General features: G+C 38.7%; 2 protein-coding genes across 2 annotated transcripts in view; one reads left to right on the forward strand and one right to left on the reverse strand.

Annotated features, from left to right (window-relative positions):
- Window positions 1–27,129, reverse strand: part of MIPEP (mitochondrial intermediate peptidase) — a 659,177-nt gene that overhangs the window by 339,628 nt on the left and 292,420 nt on the right. The window lies entirely within an intron of this gene.
- SGCG (sarcoglycan gamma) overlaps window positions 1–27,129 on the forward strand; it is a 151,309-nt gene that overhangs the window by 120,721 nt on the left and 3,459 nt on the right. The window contains exon 7 of the mRNA XM_050911847.1: window positions 5,603–5,675. Within this exon, the coding sequence (XP_050767804.1) occupies window positions 5,603–5,675 (73 nt within the window). The remainder of the gene's footprint in view (window positions 1–5,602; window positions 5,676–27,129) is intronic.

The raw sequence follows: 27,129 nt of genomic DNA on the forward strand, positions 1-27,129 counted from the left end.
AAATTTTTCTCACAGGAAGGCAAGGTTTTACTCTTGCTTAGAGGTGACAGCTCTAGAATACGCAAATAAGCCTTTTCATTCCCTCTTACACCACCACCACCCCTCTCTCTAGAGCGTTAACACCAATGTTTCCTGTTGGCTTTCTTCCATTAACCCCTATTTCCATGCAAGTGATACTATCTCTGTTACCACTTACCTGTCTTTATAGAATCATGGAATCATAGAATCATTTAGGTTGGAAAAGACATTTAAGATCAAGTCCAACTGTTAACCTAACACTGCCAAGTCCACCACTAAACCATGTCCCTAAGTGCCACATCTACACATCTTTTAAATACCTCCAGGGATGGTGACTCAACCACTTCCCTGGGCAGCCTGTTCCAATGCTTGACAACCCTTTCAGTGAAGAAATTTTTCCTAATATCCAATCTAAATGTCCCCTGGCACAACTTGAGGCCATTTCCTCTTGTCCTATCGCTTGTTACTTGGGAAAAGAGACCGACCCCCACCTCGCTTTCATATCAGGGTGTCCATTTTAGGAAGTGGGAGGCCTGGGCTGAATTCCCTCCTTGGCCCAGGAGACTTCAATCCTGCAGTCCCACCTCCCAGGACAGTGCTCTGTAATGCCATACAAAATGTTAGGTGCCCAGCATGAGGGGACAGCTGGGAGCAAGCACTTTTGATGTCTGCCAACAAAGTGAAGCTCTGCCTCTGGCTACATGCTGTCTCATTTCATCCTCTTTCATGGTTCACCTTCAAAAAGAGAAGGAGACACTGAGATCCTCAGAGTCGTTCACTGCTAAGCATGGGCTTCAGTCTCCTCCAGTGAGGAGGGGATGCTCTAATGACAATGCTGTTTTATAAAGGCATTCAGAAAGATTATTTTTAATTAAAAGGATGTAATTGCTGGGGTTTAGTGCTGACTCCAATGCTCTTAGTTCGCACAGGCTGAGAACTAGCAATAAAATTGGGCTTCTCTGGGGAGTTTGGTCTCTCTGCTCTCTCTGCCTTGCTTATGAGCCACAGTGGTGCTTAGACCAAGAGACCTGCTGTCCTGGACCAAGAGACAGGAGCAGATCCCTAAAACAAGGATCTGCTTTATTTCAAACAAGGCTTCAGCAACCATGATTGCATTCAGGCCTCACAAATCTCTCTTTGTATAGATGTTTGTTCCCCTCCTCCAATCAATTTTGCCAGGCTCCTCTTTCTGACATCTCTCTGTGCATATCTGGTCATCTTTAATGCAACAAGTCCAAACCTCAATAAAAATGTAAAAGTTGCACTAGAAGAGGTGTCTGATTTATCAGCTCACATCCCTTTCATAGACAGACAAGTAGGTCATATAATTTCTTTTATCATCTTACCAAGCTACATCTCAAATGCAAACACTATTCATTTTTATATCACCAAATGTGAACTTCTGTGTAAAAGGTGCTGTAGTGATTGTATGGATTTCTAAAGATGACAGAGGAATTATATGAAAATCAGGCAGAGCACAGAGTAGAGCTTTTCAGAGTCTGCCCACGCTGGGTGATGTCTAATGTGGAGACAAAACTCACCAATTGAGTTTTAGAGATGCATCTTTTCCTTTTGAAGTCATTATTTATTATTTTGTCAGTGGTAGCAGGTAATAGACTGTGTTCATGTAGTTAAACTACTAGGCTCCACTTACCTTTTATTACTCTGATTATTACTCTGATGGCTAGATATGCCATTTCATGATTCTGTGAGTAGCCATTAATGTTACTTCTGCAAAATATTAATGAAAGTGATTATTTCCTTCCCTAATCTTTCTAATAATTGAAACTATATGGTTTATAGCAAGTGGACTAAATAAAAAATGGGGTTTTTACACATAGACATAGCAGGAAAAATTACAAAAATGCAAACATAAGACTAGATTTTTAATAGCAGTAAACTAGTGTCATACCATTAGGTTCCATGGAGCTGCTCCAGTATGCACTGGCCATTTCAGTGCTTTCAATCTGAGGACTGTATCTACAGTAATGACACACTATAACATACAAACAGTTAAGGTGCTTTACAGATGTGCCACTCAAAATACTTCACTGGAATAGAAGCTGTTCAAGAAGGACAGGCTGGAAAGGCGAGGGAGGAGTTGCCCTTTATATGCGAGAGCGGTGGGAATGCATGGTGCTCAGCCTTGGGACGGATGAGGAGCCAGCTGAGAGCTTATGGGTCAGGATTAGAGGGCAAATCAACATGGGCAACATTGTGGTGGTTGTATACCGCAGACCACCTGATTGGGAAGAAGCAGATGAGGCCTTCTTCAGACAACTGGAAGAAGCCAGGTGATTGATAATTGATATGTCTTTCTCTCCAGAATAGCGGTGTTATCAAATGCTCAGCTTTTCCTATAGACCTTAAAACAAAATGGAAATGGATCTTGTATCCAGAAACTGCACCAAGATTCTCACTATGTGACACTATTATTTAGATATCAAGAAATTGGCACAAAGTCAAATTCTACCACCGTGGCCATCGAATGTAAGGATATGCAGCAGTGTTGCAAGGCATGAAATTTCAAACTATGCAGTTTCATACAATTGGCATTGTAAGAAACTATGCAGCTTATCTAAGAATGGGAATTCACTTGTATCTTCATTGTACCTCATCCTATGACACAGTACAGCTAAGCTGGTACTGAAGAATTTTAACAACTGTCTAACAGAAAAGGAAATGGATTCCAAGCCATACTCAAGTGGAAGAGCACACCATAGCATGTATGTTGGTATAAGAGATGCATGGAAGAGTAAGAAAAAGGAAGGGGAAAATAAAGGAAATTTAAAAATGCCTTCCGCAGTTATCAAGCCAAAATGTGCATCCACAACAGCATTTTGTTCAGTCAGGACTGCACTTTTGCTGCAGATCTGATGGTTCTGACAGTTCTCATGTCCCACTGGTTTATAACCATGGAGGATTCAGGGACTGAATACAGTGGATTCCTTTTGGATGAAACCAAACTGAGAAATGGGCTCCAAAAATGCATTTACTTCATCAAAACTGCGAATGTGTTTTAAGTCCACAGGATGAGACTAGAGTTGGTCCAAAGTAAAATCCCCCAAATCTGTATAGTATCAGCAGCAGGTCTTTAGCACCAAGTATATCACTCTATAAATCCACCCTTTTCGTGTTACATTACCTCCTAACATAGACATACCTAAAGACTTCCCAGAACTACAATTGGAAGACATTAAGATCAAGCTATCTCCCCTGATAAATCACGTGTTTGGAGATCATTCAAAGTTACTGACAAGATAAGTCATTTGTTAGCACAGGTAGTATTGTGACAGTATATTTTTCACTGAAATTACAACTCATTCACTGTAATCCAAGATGAAAATTCAAGCAAAGAAAACAGTGAAATGCTTGCTTTGCTAAGAATTGTCAGGTAGGACATAGTGGAATGAAGGACAGTGAGGAATCATGATATATTCTCGAAGGACCACAGTATCAGAAGAATCACATTTGGGGCAGTCCCTGCTCAAAGGAAAATTTGAATTCATTGTCACCTCTAGCTAGCAAGTAAACTAAGTCAGAAGTTTTGACTGATCAGTGTATCCCTGCAAAATATCTTAGTTGTACCAAATCAGCATTTTCTGACAAACTTATTTAATTCCTTAAGGGGTTTTTTTTTCATCATCTCCAATGTGTAAGGTTGCCACCTTGTAACACCCACCAGCACAAATACAACAGGAGAATAATTAACTATGTCTGGCCAGACATTTGGTTTTATCTTGCAAAATAATCTTAATGCTAATGAAGAAGGGTTAAAGTCCTGTCTGAATTAATGAATTTCATATTTTCCAGTGTTACATTCACGCCAGTTAGCAGATTCCAGAAAGACTCATCTATTTAAATTGATGATGAGGATATCAACAGCTAAATAAAATGTAAATAGAAGCTTAGAAATCCATGCTTCCTTCAAGTGATTTAGTATGGTAATACTTACATTTTGTGTACTTCTCTTCCATCCAAGCTAAGGAGAGTTCATTCTAAGGAATCATGATTTCAGCTAGAGCTCTTCTCAAAAAGCAGCACGTTTTATGCTTTCTTAGGACGTCCTGAGACCTTGCCCCCAGCCCTCAGGAAGTGACAGTCTTCCTATCATTTGGCTCGGCAATGTATTAATTTTTAATGGTATCTCTTGATTTCACTTTTTTTCCTTTTACCATGTTCTCTGTGGTTGCCCCCACTAATTTTTATTATCTTTTTCCCTTTATACCATATCTAATACCATCTAATACCACATCTATACCATGTACACCATACTTTCTAATCATCCATTTCCCCTTGTCTTTCCTTCCCTCTGCCTGATTCTACATGTACTTTCACTTTTTCATCCTAATCTCATCAGGTCTTCCAGACAGAAAACACAAAAAACCAGTTTTGTTTTGTTTACACGTATATTTGCATTTAATATGTTAACTATGATAATATTAATATTTAAATAGGCATGCACATGCATGCGTGCATATTCACCAGCCTGCAGCTCTAGAGGGGTCTTAAGAGTTTGTTTCTCTAGGTGGAGTCGAAAGCCCTGACTTAGGGCCCTCTACAGCCCAGAATTCTTTCCTAAGGGTAACTGCATTCTGTTTTAATTCGAAGAGCAGCCAGAAAAGCAACATTGAGTAATATCCTAACTATTAAAATATATTGCCTTGCTACACATTCACCTGAAAAGTGCTTAGATATGTGAATCCTTTAAGCCGGAGAAGATCACTCAACCTAAGGCCTCCCCACTTTTGGATGAGTGCCTTCACAAAGCCAATGAACAGAAGGTGAGAGACTCCACCCTTGCTGCAGCTGGTGTTGTTTAGCTGCTTTTTTGAGCCATCTCTGTTGCTGAGGGGCTTTTGTACTACTTCAGCTAGTTCCTTGATCCCAGTGAAGTTTAGGTGGGAGATGGTCACTAAGCTGGTGATACTGCAATGGCCCTAGTCCTCAGGAGAGCAGAAATGGAGGTGCTTGGAGAACTTTTAGGTCCAACAGAGAGGCTCCTGGTGAGGTTGGGTGCCCACTCTTTCTTCCTTGTTGGGATGAAACTACTCCTATTTCAAGAGGTAAACCATCTGATCCCATAGTCATTACCATTTTACATGCATGAATACCATTTTATATTCAGCAAGTCTGCCTAAAAATAGGGGGAAATCTTTGATGAAGCTACATGCCAGAATTTGCGCTATGTATAGAATAGTCTAAAATCAATATGTTTATTTAGGTCTGTAATAATTGCAAAGGTTTTGTGGGATTTTAATTATCTCTATTAACTCTAATGGAAGTTACATTGTAAAAATCTTATTCACTTATTTTGTTGTCCCAAGTCGTTTAAAATTTCTCTGTCTTCAGACTTTTTAGATTTCACTTTAAGAATTTACACCTGTACACATTACCTGTGTATTGTGTTGTATCAATCAATACTGTAATAGTAGGACTGGAGTTATATTTTAATTGTCTTATTAATTGTTAATATATGTTTTCTTATCTTAATTTCTGATATCAAAGTGGCTATATAAATCACTGTCGCTATTCTTTTTTACATTTGAACTTCTACAATATAGTATCTTTCTTTTTTTTGCAGGGCCTGAAGGAGCACTTTTTGAACACTCTGTAGAAACACCACTTGTGAAGGCAGAAGCTTTTAAACAGCTTAGGTAAGAATTTATACATAAAAACATAAATCTAATAAGAAAACGTTTGCTATAGATATTCACATTTTTCTGAACATGGGATTTTCAACAGAATTTACAGAACTATTAATAACTTTTTCTTCTGTTTTATGTGACAAGTTATTGTTTTTGCAGGAAAATTATACATTGCTCTGCAATTTTGAAATATATTATGAATGATTTATTGCTGATGGTGAATATTTAAAGCCACATAATATACTGTGCAAAGTTTTTCTATAAACTTCTATTTTTCAGTTTTGAAACACTTAAGTATGACTTTTTCTACTATGTTATGATAGAAGTTGCTTGTCTGCTGTGTTACGATAGAAGTTGCTTGTCTGCAGCAGGTCATCAATCTATAATTAGTCAAGATTTTTAGAAACTGGTATCGATCTGAGGAAACAGACTAGTAAGAAAAATTTGGAAATGTGCAAAGCTCTGTATGACTAAAGAGCAGTTCGGGGTGAGAAAATCATTATAAAGTACTTTGTATGTTTCAGAACTCCTTAATTCTGGGATAGCGTTTCTTTGTGCGTTATTCTATGTAATTTTGAGTATCCCAAATTAGTTTATAATATGTTAGTTATGATGAGGTAATAAACTCAAATTACATTCTGTTCATGAACATGTTATGTTTCATTTTATAAGCCAGTTCAAAGAAAGATTTGAAAAGAAAGAAGATCTCTAACAATTATACTTCTGTCCTTTCATACCTTGGCAGTTTGCTACTTTCTGTCATAATTTCTCTTCTTAGTGTTTCTTCTCCAATAGGCATAACTATTAGAGAGTAGTGGAAGATGATTAAAGCTTTCAAGAACACTGTCTGTATCTTGGTGACTGAATTTTCAAATTGAGAATGGCAAATGAGAGAGAGACTATTAAGATACTTCTTTTAATTTTCTCCTTGATATTTAAGATTTACTTACAGTAAGATACCTTGTGCTTGCATTTGAAGACAGAATGAGCTCAAGACGTTAGTTTTTATGTGTTGATGTCCACTTTCAAAAATGTGTTTCTTCTACTGTGGTAGAATTTGAATGTGACAGACTTTGACCAATATGTAGGATTCTGCATTGTAGTGAACATTGTCTGGTTTTGTAGGGAGTGGATTCATTATGTTGTAAATTTGTCATTTCCTGAGATTAGCTCAATTTTGATAAAGTAGGACATCAGATTTTGTAATTACAAAGTCAAGAAGCTATCTGCAAATTTTAATTGGATACATATAAATTATTTTCTGTGGTTGTTACTTTGCTTCAAATGTATCATCAATTAATAGTGTTTTAATAGGGTTAAAGCTAAGAGTTTTATCCTACATCCATTACGCTATGTTACATTTTCTTATCTGGCCTTCTTTTAAAAACAATTACACTGTTTCAGATGACATACAACTATTGTTATTATAATTTTTTCACCTATTTTTGAAATAGGATATGATTTGAAGGAAAACATTGAGATTAATTCAAAGTGTTCATTAAGTTCTCCTGCATGGATGAGTTTACCTCATGGCTTATCTCTTCAGCGATTTTTACCATGTCAGCTATAAACATATGTTTTGATCTAGAATGTTGCTATGTGTTAGCAGAGCTCAAGTGTAATAGTTAAAATCCCATTCAGTTCTGTCTTCAATTAACCTAAAATAGTGGGAAGTACAGATTCTTCCAGAATTTACAGAAGTTTGCTAATAATTATTATAATGTCGAGGAGGTACCTACGTGGCCATATCAACACTGACACTTGCGACTGACATTAGTATTTGACATTAATCCAGAGGTGCTAAACACCTGTGCTAGAAACAGAGTTAGCTTAACCCTAAGAAAAATGCTGAATATCAGGGCATGAAGCTGTGCAATGTATACACCACTCACTCATGTCCTGGCAGGCCCTTACCCCGAGCAGTTCAAACTGCCTCATTCCTTTAATTTTTTTTTTTTTTTCCTGTCTTTACCACCCATTATCAGTGTCAAGTCTGAAAGCAGAGATGGCAATGATTCCATGGAGGGCTTCTGGGGAGGATCAAGAAGCAAACGCATTTGTCTGCAGTGCAGATGCTAAGTTAAGATGTAGGCAGAGAAGACCAATTTACAAAGCTCATGCTGGAAAAAGGTTACTTTCAAGGGTAAACTTGAAACGTCGGTGTAAACAAAATTCATGCATTCCGTTGTGAAGGAGCTCAGACAAGTTTACCAATGAATGGCTATTTTGTAATGCTTTATAAATATTCTGTTTCATTCCACACTGTTAAATACAGGAATCCACCTACTGAAAAGCACTTCAATATGGAAATTTAAAATGCAATTTTAAGTATTACCTTTCTATTTTAAATTTGAATATGCTTCCTTTCCAGATTAAGGTAGTGAGTACCAAGTTATAGGTAATATAACCTATTTGCTCACCTCAAGCCTTATCTCCATACTTTCACCATCTATTAATCTTCTGCTATTTTTCCTCTATTTTTCCTTCAGTGGTTGTGCTGTGCCATGTGAATCTGATATGCTGGATGAATGCGATATAAAGTGCCATGGTATGCAGCATTAAATATAGGGAATACTGCTTCAAGAAAACCCATCCACTTCAAATGTAGTTGCATGTTTCAAGGAGCTGACTGGAAAGCTGTTAATGCTCATAACTTTTCAGCTTGCGTCGTATGGACGGAGGCCACATTCATTCTCTGTCATTCAGATTTAGGGCAGGATCGCAAACAAAGCTGACACAAACGGCCTTCCGAATTACACATTCTGCTGGCTTTCCTGTCCAAATGCTGAATTTCAAGATAGACTGCTTTTCTGGAAACAGATAAGTGTGTTAGAACATATCTTTTTATAGCTAAGTAATGGAGACAGAGCAATGCAATTATACTGTGGTCAGTAACTGTCTTTTCATTCCATGATTTGAAGGAAACATAGAGTCCTTTTCAGTCTAATAGATTGAATTCATGACTCACCCGCAAAGAAAAGGAGATGTGCTTGCACTTACTTCCAACTGGTAGGAAGAATTATAACAACAAAATCTACATTTCAAAATTAAAGCTTTCCTAGGTTTAAAATAACATTGCCTACTTTTTAATTCCTTTCCTGGAGTTCTTATATCTAAATAAGATACCTAGTTTCCATTTACAAAAGTTTTTTAAGACTTTAGGACCTAGTGGAGACCTAAAAACAGAGTCTTGCAAGTAATAAGTGTCTCACAAACATCTCAATGGCATGTTTACAGTCAATGGGAAGATTTGGATGTATCTAGGACATACCCTCCCCAGACAAACACCACTGAGGAGGTACCTGGTTAAAATCAGCCAATTGTAATTAGTGAGAACAGAAATGTGTCTGGACTCCTACTTCTCTCTGCAATTCAGTTGCCTGATATAGTCAAGTGCCTATGCAGCTGCCAGGTGCAGGAGTGCTTCTTTGACAGCAAGTGCCTATTGACTGGGTCACATCTCCTCTCCTTTGGCTGAACTTGTTCTTCTGTATGGTCATGGGACCACAGGAGAGCAAGCGAGAGGAAGCACAAGTTATTCTTGTATTTAGGGCATCCAGTCAAGAGTAGGAGGAGACATGGGGGTTTTCAGTTATGATTTAAAAAGTAATCCTGGAAGAAGAACCAAATGAATGTCCTGACCACTAGGTTATCTCCTCTTTATTTGCTCTGTTTCTTGCCGGATTACTTGGTTGTGCAAAGACTGACATTCAACACAGGGATTGCCACAATCCAGCTCTTTACTCCCACCAAACTATTTTGTAGTCTGGTAAACAGAGGTAAAGGATACAGGTTTCATTCCTTTCAAGATAAGGAGGGAATTGAACTGATGCTTTGTAATTCCTTGCTGAATAGCAAAATCAGTAGGATTGTATTATATGTAATATAGCACTATACATATAAAATATATATTATAATAGGTATTATAATATATTATTTAGAATATTGTAAAAAGATAGAAAGTGTTACCTCTTCCATGATTCTCCATGAAAGTGGCTGCAGCCCTTGTACTTTGGTGTCTGTTTGGCATGTTGAGAACTTGCCTCGATCAGGTCTCCTGGGGCTTCCATGGAATTTAGCTGCCATCTCTAACTGGATCACAGCAAAGTTTTAATGGAAAACAGATACCTTGCTTTCCAAAAGAAGGAATTGAAACAGAATTATAGAAGCTAATGTTAAGACACATACCTTGTGACCCAAAATGTAGGTGGGAAATCTATAACGGCAACTAATGGAACTAGCTGCTGTAGGCAGAGACATTTATAGCAATTCCCTCAAAGCCAGCTTCTCCCCAGGTTCCACATTAGGTACTGGAAGTAGCCTCTCTGATATTATCCAGAGTTTCATGCCAGCACACATACCCTTTCATATCCCCAGTTATCAAATAACAATCTCTATATGAAAACCAGTGTCTCAGTTTAGACATTTTTCCAGTCTGATGCTAACATATTTTTCTGATAATTTATAGCACTTTGGAATATTATTTAGCATATTATTTAGCATATTATTCTATTCCTCCTATATTTTATATCCTTGAATAACATGTAACTCATACATAGTTTTGTCACTTTGATACTGTTCACTTCTTGTGATCTACATGGCTTGCAGTTTTCTAAGGGAAAGCAATGGATGAGCAACACTCTTTAAATCTCAAAACAATGTTTCTGAACTGAGCATTTGCATTTCCCAAACTTACAGAAATGTGCTTACAAAAGTGACATCTTTCCATTTATTAACTAACTGTATACTCTGCATAATGAATATAATGCTCATAAATGAGTACTAGCTTTGTTCTCATATTTGCCATCTATGGATGTCTGACAGCCAGCAACTGTGCCTTCTGAGTACAAATCCTGTGGGAAATCACTTTTAGTGTGGCCAGTTTGTGGTATTTTGCCAGTTCTTCAACTAAGGGTTTACATCCAAGTTCAAAAGTGACCCACATCATTCCACCCTTCTTGGATTTGCAAAGCACTATAGCAGGAATGATGTCACTGTTCCAGAGAATCAACTTTTGTCAGAGTATGATTATAAATATATATAAATATAAAATGTTATCTGAATATGGATATATTTAACAGTTTATGGGTAGAGAAGACTTCAATATTTCCCAGGGAAACAGATATATTTTAAACAAATGTATAATATTGGCATTCACTAAAACTTTAGATATATAATTTAAGAAGCATTGCTTCATATTTTAAATAAATACCTGTGTCCAATGCTTAAAAGCATAAAAATACATATTTACTAGCTTGTGACTTACATGTTATAGAATATTGATAATTTGAGGGCATAATTATACATCTTCTAGGTATTTGGTTAAGGTAAATTACTGTACTAATGGGTTACTGGTAGACCTACCTATCTATATATTCAGAATAAGTATGTCCCCTTTAATTTTTTACTTCTGTTCTGTGGCATCCAATAACTCCACTTCTCTTATGGCTTCTACTTCTCTCTGATTCTTTATGAAGGCTTAGTTTTATCCTTTCCGTTCCCCATTGATAATATGATTTCCTTTTGCACTTGAAGTATTTGTTAGGGTTAAACTGTGTAATAAGACAGAGAGAAAGGCTGGAAACTGAAGTTGTGGGGTTTTATGGTCGTATGAGTAAGAATTATGAAGGAAATCTAGAAAGAGATGTATAGAAGCCAACCAGGGTAAAAATATTTGCTAAATCATTGCTTAATCATATTTGTAATACTAATGCTTACATGCTAATTGCCTAAAAATACCATCTGACTAATTGAAGTACAGTGATTTTTATTTGCATTCATTATGCAAATCAAAAGCCCAGTCAGTCAGAAGAGAATGAATTACGTAACGGAAAAGTAAGTCTACAGTTATGATTCAGTATTTGTAAAGCATCCTTGCTCCCTGACTAGTGAGATTTCTACTGCAATGTAATTTTATGAGCCCTGGCATTAATTTGCTAGATATAAATTTGCATTCATGTACTTTACTGCATTCAAGTTAACTAAGAACACCATCAAATACTTCTTTTAACTAAGAACACCATCAAATACTTCTTTTGGAAGCTTAAATAATTTCTTTCCATTCATCTGATGGACTCAAATCTGTGAAATGTCATAGTTTAGAAGGATCAGATGATACAGGACATCATGTTTTTCATCTTTTTCAGAAGCGTTTCTGACTCAGATATTTAAAAATATCTTATTAGCAAAGGCTTGGGTACTACTTCACATCTGGTCTTCTTTTAAGCAGTGATTTTACTTGAAAATATTAATCCTAAAGTGAAAAGAATTTTCCAAGCACAGTCTGTTTTCTCTGTCTTGCGTTACTAGCTATTTGTGTACACCCATATTCTTGCAAAATCTTGTTCATTGCAATTTAGTTTACAAACTATAGTGCTTCACCTGCAGGGCGCATATATCATTTTATGTATGGACCATATGACCTTAGGAGATAGACTTACCTCTGCTGATTAGATCATCCTGCCTTCTGTAATTCTGAGTCTGCAGAGGGGCTCTGTCCTGCTTTCATGGAAGATGTTTCCCTCCTGAGGTAGGAGGGACATTCAGTGACCGGTGGGAACAGAGACTCGGGTCTCGTAGTAAGCCTGTTTCCACATGCATGTGTTGGCAGTCAGAGCTGCTCTCCTGAGCACCTACAACACATTGCCTGTTTTGAAGGACTGCTGACCTCTGAAAGCAGTGACTGAGAGAGAGATAGCTCAGTAACAGGAGGAGAGGAAATCCATGCACTGACGTTAGTGGCCTTGTTGCCAGGTAAGATCTCCCTAAGAACACATGCCAGGTTTCTGCCCACTGTCATAACTGACTTTCACTTACGCCAGTCAGGTGGCTGATGTTCTTCCTAAAGCCTCAGTTTTTCAGAGATGTCACTTAACACATTAAAATCAATAGGAGTTGTTTCTGCTGCTTGTATGGGACGGTCATTTACATATTTTCCATGGCTGCTTATGTCAGTACTGCAGAGACCAAAGACGTAATGATTTCTACACCTACACTGTTGACCTGGGTACCTGACAATGTCAGACTGCTCAGTGAGATTGCTAAAGTGAACTTGTCATCAGTGATTACAGCATACTCCACCAGAGCGCAAGCTACCATGAGAACTTCATTAATGATTGTCGCAGTTACAGACACCTTGCAGATGACCACCTGGAGCTCTATTTGTAAGTCTGTGATTGTGCTGTACGTCTAAGACATAATGTTGAGCTGGGTAGAGCATTCCTTACATCATCTTTCACCTACATACCTGTCTGTACGTATATCAAGGGAGCTGGGGGGAAGGCATGAAAGAGGAGTCACCCACCATAAGGATGTGCATGTGGCAAACACTGGAAGAAGAAAGGGAAGCATTTCCTGATAACAGTAATTCTTCCAAGGTATATTGTACCTGTGCACTGTCACTATGCACACTCTTTCCCCTCTCCCTCAGCCTGTGTCTGCAGTTGTGATACTTCAGTTGTGAGGAGTCTGATGAGAATGTGGCACATTCAGCCACTGTACTAATGAATCACAAGAGGGGAAGGGTGTGAACTGCCTGTCAGCAAAGCCCTCTTCACTTTAGTGTTTCTCTTCATGCAGAACAAGTGGACACTATGAACAGCATGTACTGAAGAATTCCAGTTACCTGAAATCTTTCTATGCTTCTGCATATTAAAGAAAAATTTGCTTGAGATATATAAAACAAAGGCATGGCAAATTTCAACCTGGAAGACAATTTTATGAAAATACTCATAATGAAAATACTAACCAGATTTTTTACAACAGTGATGCAAATAGTGTTATTATATAAGAGTAAAATTTTATAATACAAAAAGTTATTTTATAATATCATTAAAGTAATTTGAAAAAGGTAGCCATGCTGGAAACATCTGTGATGTGCCAGATTCAATCACATTCAGTGGGGTCTTGGCCGTTTTTAATTACCTGGAGAGTCAGCACATCATAAAATTGAGGTCATCAGAGAGACCTCTTTTGAATTAGCTCTGCTTACCATTCTTTATCACAACTGTCAGTCTTGAGAGAAGCTTCTATTTTAATCATATCTCAGTTCTGATCTTTAGTCTTCATTCCTTCAACAACTCTGCATTGAGTGACAGTGGACAAACAGGCAAAAACACCTTGATATTTAAGATGGATGGAGAACTAGTAAACAAATAACTACACTGTAATAATCATATCTGCTAAGTTTTTTAATAGATTATAAATGTTGTTTTAAATTGGTTTTATAGTCTTTTCAAAGTACCATTAAAACTGGGCACTGTTTTATTCTCTTTTTAAGAGAACATGTAAGTGTATTTGTCCTAGAACTTTGAACATTTCTTTTATATTGCTTACATAAAATAAGTTCCGTTAACCAAAACCTTGGGAACTGGAAACATCTGTTATTCAAATCTGGCTTTGTAATTGTGCTTGTGCACAGAGATCACCCCTGAGCCATAAGCAGTGTTAGTGCCTGCTGTGCTTATGCTGAACAATTCCCTTGAATCCAGAATCTCATAACTGAGCTTTACTGGAATCATCTGTTGCCACTCATTTCAGATTTAGAACATAAATACGGAACAAATTGGGAACACAGACTATTTCAAGAAATAAAACTATGATGATAAATTTTTTATTTAAATTAAAGGAAAGGAAAATATGCTGAAGAACATAACAGCTGACATCTTTAAGAGCAGCAAATACTCCCAACATTTAAGAATGCCACCCAAAAGGAATAGAGTGCCTCAGGGATCTGCCCTTTATCCTTCATCATTTTTAGCATAAGACAAGATAAGCTAAAAAAAAAAAACCCAATAGACTTATTTATTTAAAAATCAACCATACTTCCTATACATATGGAGTGGGGTTAAAAAACAAAAACAAACAAAAAAACCCTCATCTGTATCTGCCTAACACTTTGGCTGATCCTAAATGATTTCTTCATTGTTCATGCATATGATTCAGCTGATAATTCAGCACACACTTCTGGTTACCATTCAGCTCTTACATATTCAGGCCACATTCATACAACAGAGTCCAAACCTAGAGGACCTCTGTGTGCCCAGAATAAGCAGATGCATCTCAGATGCTCATCCAGATTTAGAATTTCCCTCTCTCTGCAAGCAGAAACACTCACTCATTCATTCACTGAAGTGGGAAGGGATCCTCCCACAAACCACCCACACAGATGCATTTTCAGAGAGATGAATATACCTGGAGGTTTACCCAGGGGTTTACAACTGCTCAGGCAGATAGTTCAGGTGGAACTGATTCAAGTCATTTAGACATCTAGAGTGTAGCTATCTACATCAGATCTCATCACTTCTTGGTGGAAGGCAACAGGTTAGGGCATGTTACATTTTATCCAAAACCAGACACATCTGAAATAGATCAGATTAATTATGCCCTAGCAGTGCGTATTTCTCTCTATTCATTTTGAAGGGTGCACGGGGGATCACCTATACTCCTTACTATAGGCAACTACATTTTTTTAGAGGAATTGCACACTTATCCACTATGCCATGTTTGGTTAAGCTCTGAAGAAATGAAAATTCATCATAAGAAACAAGGCCACGCACTGTGCTGAGAAATGTTCAAATCCCAGAGTAAAGCTTTTCCACTTGTAACCCTATATTCCATAAATTCATCTAAATTGTTAATCATAGTTCATATAACCTTGTAACTAGGATTAGCAAATGCTGCCAATTACTGGCTCTTGTTCGATATCAGGCATGAGGTAATGAGTCCTTCCAAGCTAATAATTAGCTTGGAGGCCCTGGCCATGCTAGAACTTTATCTTTTCAGGAAAGTCATGACACCATCATATTTACCTAAAAGAAGTGTCTTTTCTTTCGAAGTTGGTAAAAATCCATAGTTGTCTTATACTCACTGAAGACTTTGAGAATTTCAAAATAGTCTTAATGTTTTCATTGCTATCAGTTTTCTGAATCTCTTCTTTCTTCAAAACCTTCTGCGTATCTTCTGCATCAAATTCAGACTTCTTTTTTATACTAATCTTAATAATTGTGTGTCAGCCTCCCATGCTTGTATTTACATGTATACTTATTATCTTCTACAGTTGTTCCATTGACTCAGCAATTCTTGTTCTGAGAGTTTTTGTGATTTTTCTGTACTGCTCTGCACCACTCATCTCCAACGTCTTCCTGTAATTTACTTCTTTCTTAAAGCTTACAAATCTGCAAATTTGTATCAGAACAGCACAATCTTTCTTTTCTTCTAATCTTGGATCATCAGATTGCCCACAGCCTGAAGCACAAGAGAGGATGAAAACCTTATATTGTTTGTGCTTTTCTTTCATGGAGTTCTTAACAAAGAAGTCATTAGAGGAACACAATCCAGTTTGGTTTCTTGGGTCCTTCAGCTCTGATGTTGCAATAGTTAAAATTTAGGCACCCTGATTCAGCAGTAGAGCAAGTAACAGACTTGACTCCATATCCAAGCCGTTTGAGTTAAGATTGTAGTAAGTCCATGGATAAAATCATTCAAATATAGAATTAAACATGGATAAATGTATCTATGGACAAATGAATTTATCCACAGAATCTGATTAATTATGATTTTATTTCTATCCAATGATTGTCTAATGTAAAACACACAAAGAGTCTAAGAATCCATTACTGGAGCGGCTCAAGATTCTATAAGGTCATTATAAGATTGTTTCAGCTTTAGAAAATGCATTCCCTATAGATGAGCTATGCTTAATTGAGCTGAGTGAGTATTTGTGACCTGACTTCTTGGTCTCTCCATTCCACCACCAAGTGGCTTTTCATTAAATATTGACTCCATTGGTATCAATGGGATTTTATCATTTCACTGTTGCTCCCCTTCATTCCAGCCAAGCACAATAAGCCCAGCTGTGTCATGTGTGATGACAGCTCCTTCCTGAGAGTTGGCAGAAAGGGAAATATGAAAGTGGTTCAATGGTCTTTTTTCCCCCTCCAGAGTTGAGAACTCAACCCTGAAGTGGTCGAGTAATGAAGTGCTCCTAGCCCTTACCAACACAGACATCTGGGAGGGGAATCTAATAAACTTTATGCCCTCCAGAAAATCTAGCTATAAAGGCAACAGCAGCTTTTTAAAAGATATTTCCTTGATCATACAGAATCCATTACAGATTTGAGAGTTTATTTTTTTTAAGCTCAGTAACCATACATTATTAACACTTTACACTTTGTTGATATCAGACAAAAATAATTGACTTAATCTTATTTTTATTTTCCAAAAGGAATTATTTTTTTAAAAGAAAGAATCCTGCAGCAATATTATACATGCCATACAAAAGTCCTATACTGCTATTAGTAGCCCTCTTGTAACAACTGCTAGTGCTTCACACAGTGGGGCTGTCAGTATATGTATGTACATAAATGTCAAGAACATTATTGTCCCAAGAAAGAAGGCTACCAGAAAAAGCAGAGCCTACTGCATCCTTGTGTAATTATTTCAGAGTAGCTCTGCTGTTATTGAAGTATTTGGGATGTTTCAGTGCATTACAATGTGTATTTGTGTCTATTTTTTAGAGGTCAGAGATGTTACAAACTGCCAGCAAAGCCCAGCACATTTTGAGACCTTCCCAAGTGATTGGAAACAAAATGATAGGCCTTCCAAAATGACATTTTCATTAATGCATTTAAGCAATAAACAGAAGAGAGTTAAGAAAAAAGTGACTTTTCAAATCAAATTACAACAAATTGCTCTGTTATTTTATAGTGTCTAAATTGCAACATAGTGCCACTGAAGGTTTTTTAAAAAAGCTTCAGAATTACTAGAAAAATTAGGTGCTTTATGTACAGCTGCTTCATTCGAGCCAAATAATTTTTCTGTAATGCAGTTCCTATGTATGTACACTTGCCTCTAAACAGACACCCTCATAGTATGTTTCGCTGAATGCAATTGTACCCGATTTATTTTCTGCTGATATTATCAGACAACTTTTCTGTATTTTCACAAGATGCTGGTGATCTTCTTTTTCATTACTGGCACAAAAACTTTATTTTGAAGAGGTATTAGCCTTAGCATACTTTAAGTTGAAAGTACAGTTCTAATATTAAGCTGTATGTTGTGCTACTATAAGTTTTCCTGTAAATTTGTCTGCAATGAAATAGCCAGATGCACTTGGAAGAAACTGCAAAAAAGTTCTTTTTTCATTTTAAATAATTGTTATTTAATTTTGATTCATTAAAAACATACTGGTTTGCATATTACATTCTATTGTGGCATAACTAATAGACTAACTTGAGATTCAGTGTAAGGGAGCTGTAGATATTGACATTAGTCTTACTGAAACAGAATATGTGTCCTAATGCAGGCAACTCCCAGGAGCAATAACCCTTGGAAAATGGTTTCTTTGAACTAAGCTACAAAAATTGGGATGATGTAATATAACCATTGACCAACTAATGGACTTGACAGAGGAAAATGGATGCTGTTTTTCAGTCAAATTTTTTTCATTATAGTTCATTTAGTTTAACTCAGTGAAGCTCAGACTTAGAGTATCAAAGTGAATGGAAGAAATATGGAAGACAGCGTTGTCCAGGTAGGAAGCAATTATTCCACCTTTAAATGAAGAAATTCAATGTGTGATGCAAAATGGGACATGTTAGAAAGAAAAATCAGTCAGCATTTGAAAGATTTACAGTAGTTATGTCCAATCAGAATTTTGTGCCAAGGCTTGACTAAGTAACTGCTATGTTTCCATTACTGTGCAGAAACTGATCAGGGAAGAAGATTTAATGAGTCATTAGTATTTTGTATTCTTTGACATTCAGTAAGAGCTATCAGAGTTTACTGTTGAATACTAATACTTCCATGTCCTTAAGATATACACGGTTGTTGGAACACGCTGTGAAACTCATCTTTCCTGTTTGCAAGAAGATGTAATTTTACGAGCCATTCCAAAGAAAATAATTCTACAAAACAAAACAGAAATGAGGCATATACCGAGACTGAGATCTCAGTCCTGTTGTTTCGTCCTTCTTTGCCTTTGGACCTGCTGGCAAACAACCAAAAGCCACAAGGCAGAACACCAAGATCCATAACTTTGGGTAGTCATATTCTTCTTGCTACATCCTGATCACCCTCACCACTTGCCTGACCTCAAAACAGCAAGCTGCTGGGAGATAAGTGAATGTGGGTGGGAATTGGCAGCTGGCATTAGTGTGTGCCTGCTGCTCACTATCCACCTCTACAACTCCAGCTTAGTTTTGCTCAGCTCGTGTCAACAGGAATCCAGCTTCATAAAAAGAGAATATGGTTTGAAATTCTCTATATTGGACTATAAATAAATGGTGACAATCTTTTTCCTGTGTAACTAGTGCATGCTCTGTCTATGGTTTACTCTCTTACAATGTCTAGCTGCATTGCCAGTGAATTGGACTGCTTTCAGACTAATCAAAAAGCCAATATACTCCTATTGCCTTTTAAAGGTTAACATGCATTCCAAAAGCAGGGCTGAAAGCAGACACCTACAGAGAACCAAGGCCAATTAAGCCCACAGAATCCTCTAGGTTGCTTTTTTGACTTTTAAGACATTAGTTTCTTGATAGGTTAAAGAGTCTCCTTTTCCCCCTTTTTTTTCCTCATGTTTTTTTTCCTTCATTTCTTAACTTTTCTATTCTTCCTGTGCTCCACGACCTCCAATCACTGCCTAATTTAATTTCTGTTCCCCTTTTACCTTTCCAAAGTCAGACTTGAACTCAAGGGCAGGTGTGCATGGCAAGACTCCTTTCTGCATGCCAGAGGCATATAAGGGTTTCATCCTTACTTAACATTGTGAAAAAGCTGTTTTGGTTATGTGCCAACAGTATCTGATGCTCTATGCCCCATTTTCACAGCCTGTCCCCTATGCAACCTCAGTGCTTCTGCATCTTTATAGACTGTAATAACACCTCTAGCCATTGCTCTCCTAATTCTTCTTGTTTCTCTCAAGAAAAGAAACTTCAACATACATAAGTCTATGGGACCTGACGAGATGCATCCCAGAGTCCTGAGGGAATTGGCTGATGTAGTTGCCAAGCCACTCTCCATGATCTTTGAAAAGTCATGGCAGTCAGGTGAAGTCCCTGGTGACTGGAGAAAGGGAAACATTGCACCCATTTTTAAAAAGGGTAGAAAGGAGGACCCTGGGAACTACCGACCTGTCAGCCTCACCTCTGTGCCGGGGAAGATCATGGAACAGATCCTCCTAGAAGTTATGCTAAGGCATATGGAGGACAGGGAAGTGATTCAAGACAGTCAGCTTGGCGTCACCAGGGGCAAATCCTGCCTGACCAACCTAGTGGTCTTCTATGATGGAGTGACTACATCAGTGGACAAGGGAATTGCTACGGATGTCGTCTATCTGGACTTCTGTAAGGCCTTTGACACAGTCCCCCACAACATCCTTCTCTCTAAATTGGAGACAGAGGGATTTGGTGGGTGGACTGTTTGGTGGATGAGGAATTGGTTGGATGGTCACATCCAGAAGGTAGTGGTCAACAGCTCAATGTCCAGATGGAGATAGGTGACCAGTGGTGTCCCTCAGGGGTCCATACTGGGACCAGTACTGTTTACTGTCTTCATCAATGACATAGACAGTGGGATCGAGTGCACCCTCAGCAGGTTTGCAGACAACACCAAGCTGAGTGGTGCAGTTGACATGCCTGAGGGATGGGATGACACCCAGAGGGACCTGGACAAGGTCAAGAAGTGGGCCCATATGAACCTGATAAGGTTCAACAAGGCCAAGTGCAAGGTTCTGCACCTGGGTTGGGGCAACCCCCGGTATCAATACAGGCTGGGGGATGAAGGGATTGAGAGCAGCCCTGCTAAGAAGGACTTGGGGGTACTGGTGGATGAACAGTTGGACATGAGCCAGCAACATGTGCTCGCAGCCCAGAAAGCCAATCGTATCCTGGGCTGTATCAAAAGAAGTGTGGCCAGCAGGTCGAGGGAGGTGATTCTGCCCCTCTATTCCGCTCTGGTGAGACCCCACCTGGAGTACTGCGTCCAGCCATGGGGCCCCAAACATAAGAAGGACATGGACCTGTTGGAACAGAGGAGAGCCACAAAGATGATCAGAGGGCTGGAGCACCTCTCCTATGAAGAAAGGCTGAGAGTTGGGGTTGTTCAGCCTGGAGAAGAGAAGGCTCCAGGGAGACCTTATAGCAGCCTTTCAGTGCTTAAAGGGGGCTTATAAGAAAGATGGGGACAAACTTTTTAGCAGGGCCTGTTGCGATAAGACAAGGGTTAATGGTTTTAAACTAAAAGAGGGTAGATTTAGACTAGATACAAGGAAGAAACTTTTTACAATGAGGGTGGTGAGACACTGGAACAGGTTGCCCAGAGAGGCTGTGGATGCCCCATCCCTGGAAAGATTCAGGGTCGGGTTGGATGGGGCTCTGAGCAACCTGATCTAGTTGAAGATGTCCCTGCTCATTGCAGAGGGGGTTGGACTAGATGACCTTTAAAGGTCCCTTCCAAACCAAACTATTCTATGATTCTGTAGAAGTAAAGTAGGAATGAAAAGTTACATATATTCATAATCTCAGAAAAAGATGAGCCTAGCCTTGGAATTACACATTCATGGGCAGAGTTGCACAGTGCTTACTTTCACAGGAATGCAGGCTTGCAGGATCAGATCTTCAGTGCCATAACTGGCAACCTTATTGAACTCACTGTAATGGCTTTATTTGGCCTTGGAACAATTTAGTCAAAGCACTTCATTTTTTTTTTTTAAATGTTTTCTAACTCTGAGAAGTCACGGAGATTTTTTTACTGAGAGGTGGGTCAAACAGCTGGCTACTCAGAAAAGAAGAGTAGGAGACATCCTTATGAGGTCATCAGGTTTGATTTTAGCATCTTCATGGAAGTTAAAGGGAAACAAGAACAATATGCAAATACACAGTAGTGGAGCAAGTACAGTTATTCCAGCTCCAGCTCTTATGAGTTACATTTTCTATATCTCCTCTTTTTTCTTCATATTCTTCAATCTTTAATACTGTATTTCCCATGCATGCTCCTATATCAATGCCTAGGAACAAGTGTGAAGCAGCATCTTCAGTCCTGCAAAGACTAAATGGCAGAAAGAAAAGGGCGTGGGATCTTCCACTGTCTTCTGCCCCCTCATATGACTTTCTTCTTAAATCAAGCTTTAATATGTATATTTATTTGGCCCTTTTGCATGGATTCTTTTATTTTAATTATACTAAAGCACTATGGGAGGAAGACTGAGCATATTAGAGAAGTGGAAGTGATGGATTAGTATATTATATGAACTCTCATAAAATTCAATACCAGAAAGCTTTGTGAACAACTTTCAATGAAAAGGCGTTATGAACTAGCCAGCATTTAGGTTCTGCCTGGACCCACCTCATGTTCTTCCAGTGTTTAAAAGGGCTTCACAAAAAAAACCCCACCATATAGGTGAACACCAGACCAATATCTGATTAATGATCTAAACAAACATACTGCTGTGAAATAATCTGATATAAAGTAAAATAAATCAAGTCCAGTATATTTGGCATTTTATTTTCTCCTGCATACAAGGGCCCTTTTTTTTAATTAAAGCTGAGTCAGGGCTAAAATACATAGGTGTTTCTCTTTTACTGATACAAGAACATATTTAACTCCAATACTTAATACACTATACACTGCTAAATTCTTTACCATGCCTTTAACACTTTAGTGCCAGGTTTGCATTTCATAAAATCTTCTCTGTATGGTAAAATTGATTAGGTTATTTTAACCAAAAAGCAAGGGGAGGCGGGGCGGGGAAGCAGTCAGCTGTATGTATGTATGGGCACACCAGTTGTTGGGTGCACCACAATTTCAGAGGCAGTGTCCACCTACCTGTCCAGTCCACTTACAGTAACCCTGGTCTTCCTCAGGTAGGTGCTGGGAGGAATGCATACATGTGGGGAACTTTTATCTAAAGTCATACCGAGGAATTCTGTCCCCATTGAATTCAGGAGCGATGCTGACTCATAAGATGGAAAGGACAAAAAGTGGCCAGAAGGAAGGAATAAAATATTCCCCAAATTCACAAGAGCAAGCTGGTTTCTCTGTCCCACTCTAAGAGTCAAACAACCCCACATTGCGGTAGGAAACTTGGGCTCCAGAAGACTGTGGTCTTCTTTCTGTAGTACTAAAACCAGCTTTCTAATGCATTGTGGTACTTAGAAGATCAGCAAGGTATCTTTCCGTCTCCTGCCAGAACAGGATGAAAGAAGAGATCAATATTCCTGCAGCATGCACAGGCTGTATCAGCTGCTTCTTTACCACAACCGCAGCAGGCTGTCACTCCACTCGCAGCCAACTGAGCAATTTCTGGTGATCTGGTATCTCCACGAGTTAGCAACATGCTTACAGGAAAACGTGGGAATCTCCAAGCCTAAGGTTGTTGGGATGGTTTCAGATCCAGAGCCTGGATGCTGTCCAGGTTCCCTCAGAAGACTTTCACACAGTCCTTCATGAATTATTCTGCACACCTCAGCACCAAATTTCCTTGGCAGCCAGCCAAGACAGTATAGTCGACTTCTGGAACTATCTTACCAACAAGTAAGAAGACAGCGATAAAAATATCTTCCTTGTAATCAGTTGCTTTAGTTGCAATGGACTACTGGAGGACCAATATCCAGCAGATGACAGAGCTATGAAATATTAGCAGGGACCACCTACTCCCCCACCCTTCCCTGCCTTTCATTAGCTGACACTGTGCAGTTTCCCTGTGCTTTGCCAACAAACCTCCGGGTGGCTGCAGGGATCAGGGTGAAAGAGAGCAAGGTAAAATACCTCCTCTGCAAATGGGCCTAGGTATGGTTTCCATTGCTTCACGTTCTGCGGATATGTCTACGTGAGTGTCTTAATTCAAATTAGGAACATGCTTTTGAGGGAAATCTCCCAGCTGCCTGAGCTCCCCACATCTTGATTCTCATTGTGGAACTGTTTGGGGCACATGAACAGGATGCCATTTGGATTAAATTAACCTGAAAGCTATGCTCTCCTGGAGAATGCCTAATGTGCTCCAACCTTTCTGGGCGTCCAGTCTTCAGGGTCAGGCAACAGCTAGTCCAGAGTGCTCCTCAGGACACATATAATGGGGGTGTCAGGTCCTTGGCATCAAATGTCGTGCTGTCTCAGTCAATTCCTCTTGCACCACACCACTTGCTAATAGACCCCTGGCAGCTACCACAGTACCTAGAAGCTACTCATAAGTACAGAATCCATCTTCCCAAATGAGATACAAGCTGTGACAGATGTCTCATTTAGGACAGCACATTACATAGATTAATTCCTCTAGATGATAAAGATCCTCACTCCATTCTGTTCAATGTAATTTACATGCCTGTAATTTTTTAAAAAAGATAAAGTGACTGGTAACAATATATTCCTTCATCATTCTACTGCCCAAATTCAAACAAACACTATAAAATGACCAAAAACTCTAAGACAATCAATTTCTGTCCTCTCAGTCTCCAAGCACCCTCCAGCATTTGCGAGCAAACCGAATTCTTGTTTTGCCAAGACTGTTGAGGGATGCACATCAATATTTTGCTCAGCCCAGCCTACTCTCTTCCTCCTTTTATTGCCTAGGGAGTAGATGTTGAAACTTTCTTATCAGCCATTATCTGCACACAGTCATGTATCTTCTGAGTGACTGACCCAAATTGTTCACAGTGCAGAGCAACTTCCTCCCATCATCTGTTTTAAGTAGATCCACTGGTCACTGATAAAAAACTATTTTGCTTTATAAATGTCCGTTTAAAACACCACCACTGTTGATAATTGCAGTGCTCTCTTTATATCTTTCCAAGACACCCTGAGTTCATACAAGTATCTCCATCACTCAGCTCTTCTGCTAGGGCAGTTTTCTGGTCCCCAGACCCTTACTCATACAGGTGAAGGCCAAACCTGCCCACCAGTGACAAACTGGAAGTGCCTCAGGGCTGGGACCACTGAAGAATTTTAGGTGACTTTAAGATCAATGTCTAAGGGGCTGAGGAAGTCACATGTCTTCAGGACCAAGTGGGGACTGAGAAGGGACATTCAAAGCCAAGGTTCAACTCAGTCACGTCATTTCTATACTAGACGCCTGTTTCCCTTTTAGTGCCTCTGGACTTGAGACACTGAACCTTTGAATGCTGTATGAAGAAATACATCATTAGTGTTATTGAATGTTGCCTTTGCTAAAATCTCACACATCATAGTTCCAGAAGGCTTTAAAATCACTGCTTAAACTTCACTGCAGTTTCCATTGCCAGGAAGCTCCAATGACTTACTTAATTAGGTAAATCCACCCTTAGTTAATCTAGAAAGAGGACCTGTATAAACAGCAGAAATTTAGGACTGTGATTAATATAGGAAATGTAATTCTGCCATGTAATTTAAATTATATGTAAGTCATGTCATAAATCTGTAAATGCTTCCAAAGTCTGAAGGCTTCTTGCCAGCATTAATTTTGGTAGAAAGTAAGAAATATTTCTCCAGTGTTTGATTGCTTTTCAAACTCCAGGTCTGACGTGCTCTTCAAAAATCTGTCCCAGTCTGCCTTCTCGTAATATTCAATAGAGCTTAAAAATAAAAATTTATGACTGCATCTAGATTACTTACATAGGTGAAATACTTTACAAAAAACCATGAGCTATTTCAATGTTTATAGCTTTTCGCTAAAACAAACTACGGCAACAGTTATATACAACTACCTTGACACTAACTTATGAAAATATGTTAAATTTTAAATATTGAAAATACAAACTTTGATTAATTTTTCATTCTAGAATGCAACAAATGTGCATCAAAAAATATCCCCATGAAGCAAACCTCCCATGTAAATTACTCAGGGAAAAACTGATTTCCCATTTTATAAAAGTGTAAATCCAAGGATCTAAAGCAAAAAGTCATAGAAAAGTTGTTAAATCACAAACACTGCTTGATAAAGATTACTAATGCTATATTAGATGTCTGATGCAGAACAGACTCGTACTCGTGCCCTTGTACTCAGCACGATCATGACAGAAGATTGTGCCATCTCACAGTCATGGAATAAGGCGTTAAACTATGTTATGGATATGGTCCCAGTATGGAACCATGAGGCAGTTATCCACTGTTAGGAATTTAAATTATCGATCTGGAGTTTAAACTAATTGAAGGTGGCTAACCCAGATGTCAGGGAGAGGCAGATCATAGAAACATATAGTCATTGAATGGTTTGGGTTGGAAGGGACCTTTGAAGATCAAAGAAGATAGAATCTTCTGCTACCTCTGGCCAGCAGATAAGCCAATATTGCCTGAGTTATTTTCAGATTTGGGGATAAAAAATGAAGTTTCAGTGACTGTGCTTGACTGTGCTCAGATATCATGGGTTTAGGTTTTAAGATATCAGCTGGATTTAGCTTCTTCAGAATTCTGAGATACAACTGAAGTTTCTCACCAGCACAAACTGACTTCTTTTAAATTCTAGTTTTAATGAAGTAACTGCAAGAAAAGGAAGAACTGAAGCAGTCTGAGTGAATGAAACCCATCAGACAGCTGCATCAGGACTGTGTGTAAAATCGTTTCAGTCCTTTAGCATGTGATTGGCAGTCAGCATCGAGACTCACTACCTGACGCATACCTAATAAAGGACCTGCTGAGGCACAGTCCTCCACTCATCCAGATCAGCAGCCGTTGAGCACGCATGGAGCCAACACAGCATCTGCTGGGAGCGCGTGCGCATACGCGTGGGAGTGCGTGCATATATGCGTGTGTGCGCGCGCGCACACCCACACCCACCTACCCCCCTCTGCATTTCCAGGGTGGGTGAGCACATGCAGACCTGGGAACAGGGACGCATGTCTGAGTTCTGCATTATGGATGAAGTCCACATTATTTTATATGTGTCCAGGGAACGTACAGAATAGAAAAGGTAACATGAATGTAAAGTAAACTGGGACCACTAGTTGATTCATTTTCTCTAACCTTAATATTCACCTCTTTAATGTTGGCTGATAGTGTAAAATTCAGGCTGGTGTCATCAGGAAGGGTGAGCCAATATTCAGGAACAAAACCCAGTAGGTATCAACTCTGATCCTGCGATGTTCCCAGTGCCTCTAGACGAAGCAGTTCTAGGTAATGGTCAAAAGAAGCAATATAATCACTAGCTTGTTGCTGAGCTTGGGCTTTTTCTTTCTTTCTCATGATTTTTAATTAGTACTTCTATCCCTGCTACTTATCATGGAAATGATACCAAAATTCCGAAGAAACAAAGCCTTATCTCTTTGGAAAATAAAAATCATTAATCCTGCACAGCTGACCCAACGAGGTGATTACTTAGCTAATACAGTACTTTCCTGCCATCTTGTGGCACTGTAGGGTTTGCAACTTTCTGTTATATTGTATAATTTTTATTTCAAATGAAGTTATTGGGTTTTAAGTTTCAGATGCCATCTAGTTAAACAACACACACACACACACTCTGAGTGAAATCTTGGCCTGACAGATAGCAGTGTCA

The sequence above is a fragment of the Gymnogyps californianus genome, chromosome 1 (assembly GCF_018139145.2).
Source record: "Gymnogyps californianus isolate 813 chromosome 1, ASM1813914v2, whole genome shotgun sequence".
Classification (NCBI taxonomy): domain Eukaryota; kingdom Metazoa; phylum Chordata; class Aves; order Accipitriformes; family Cathartidae; genus Gymnogyps; species Gymnogyps californianus.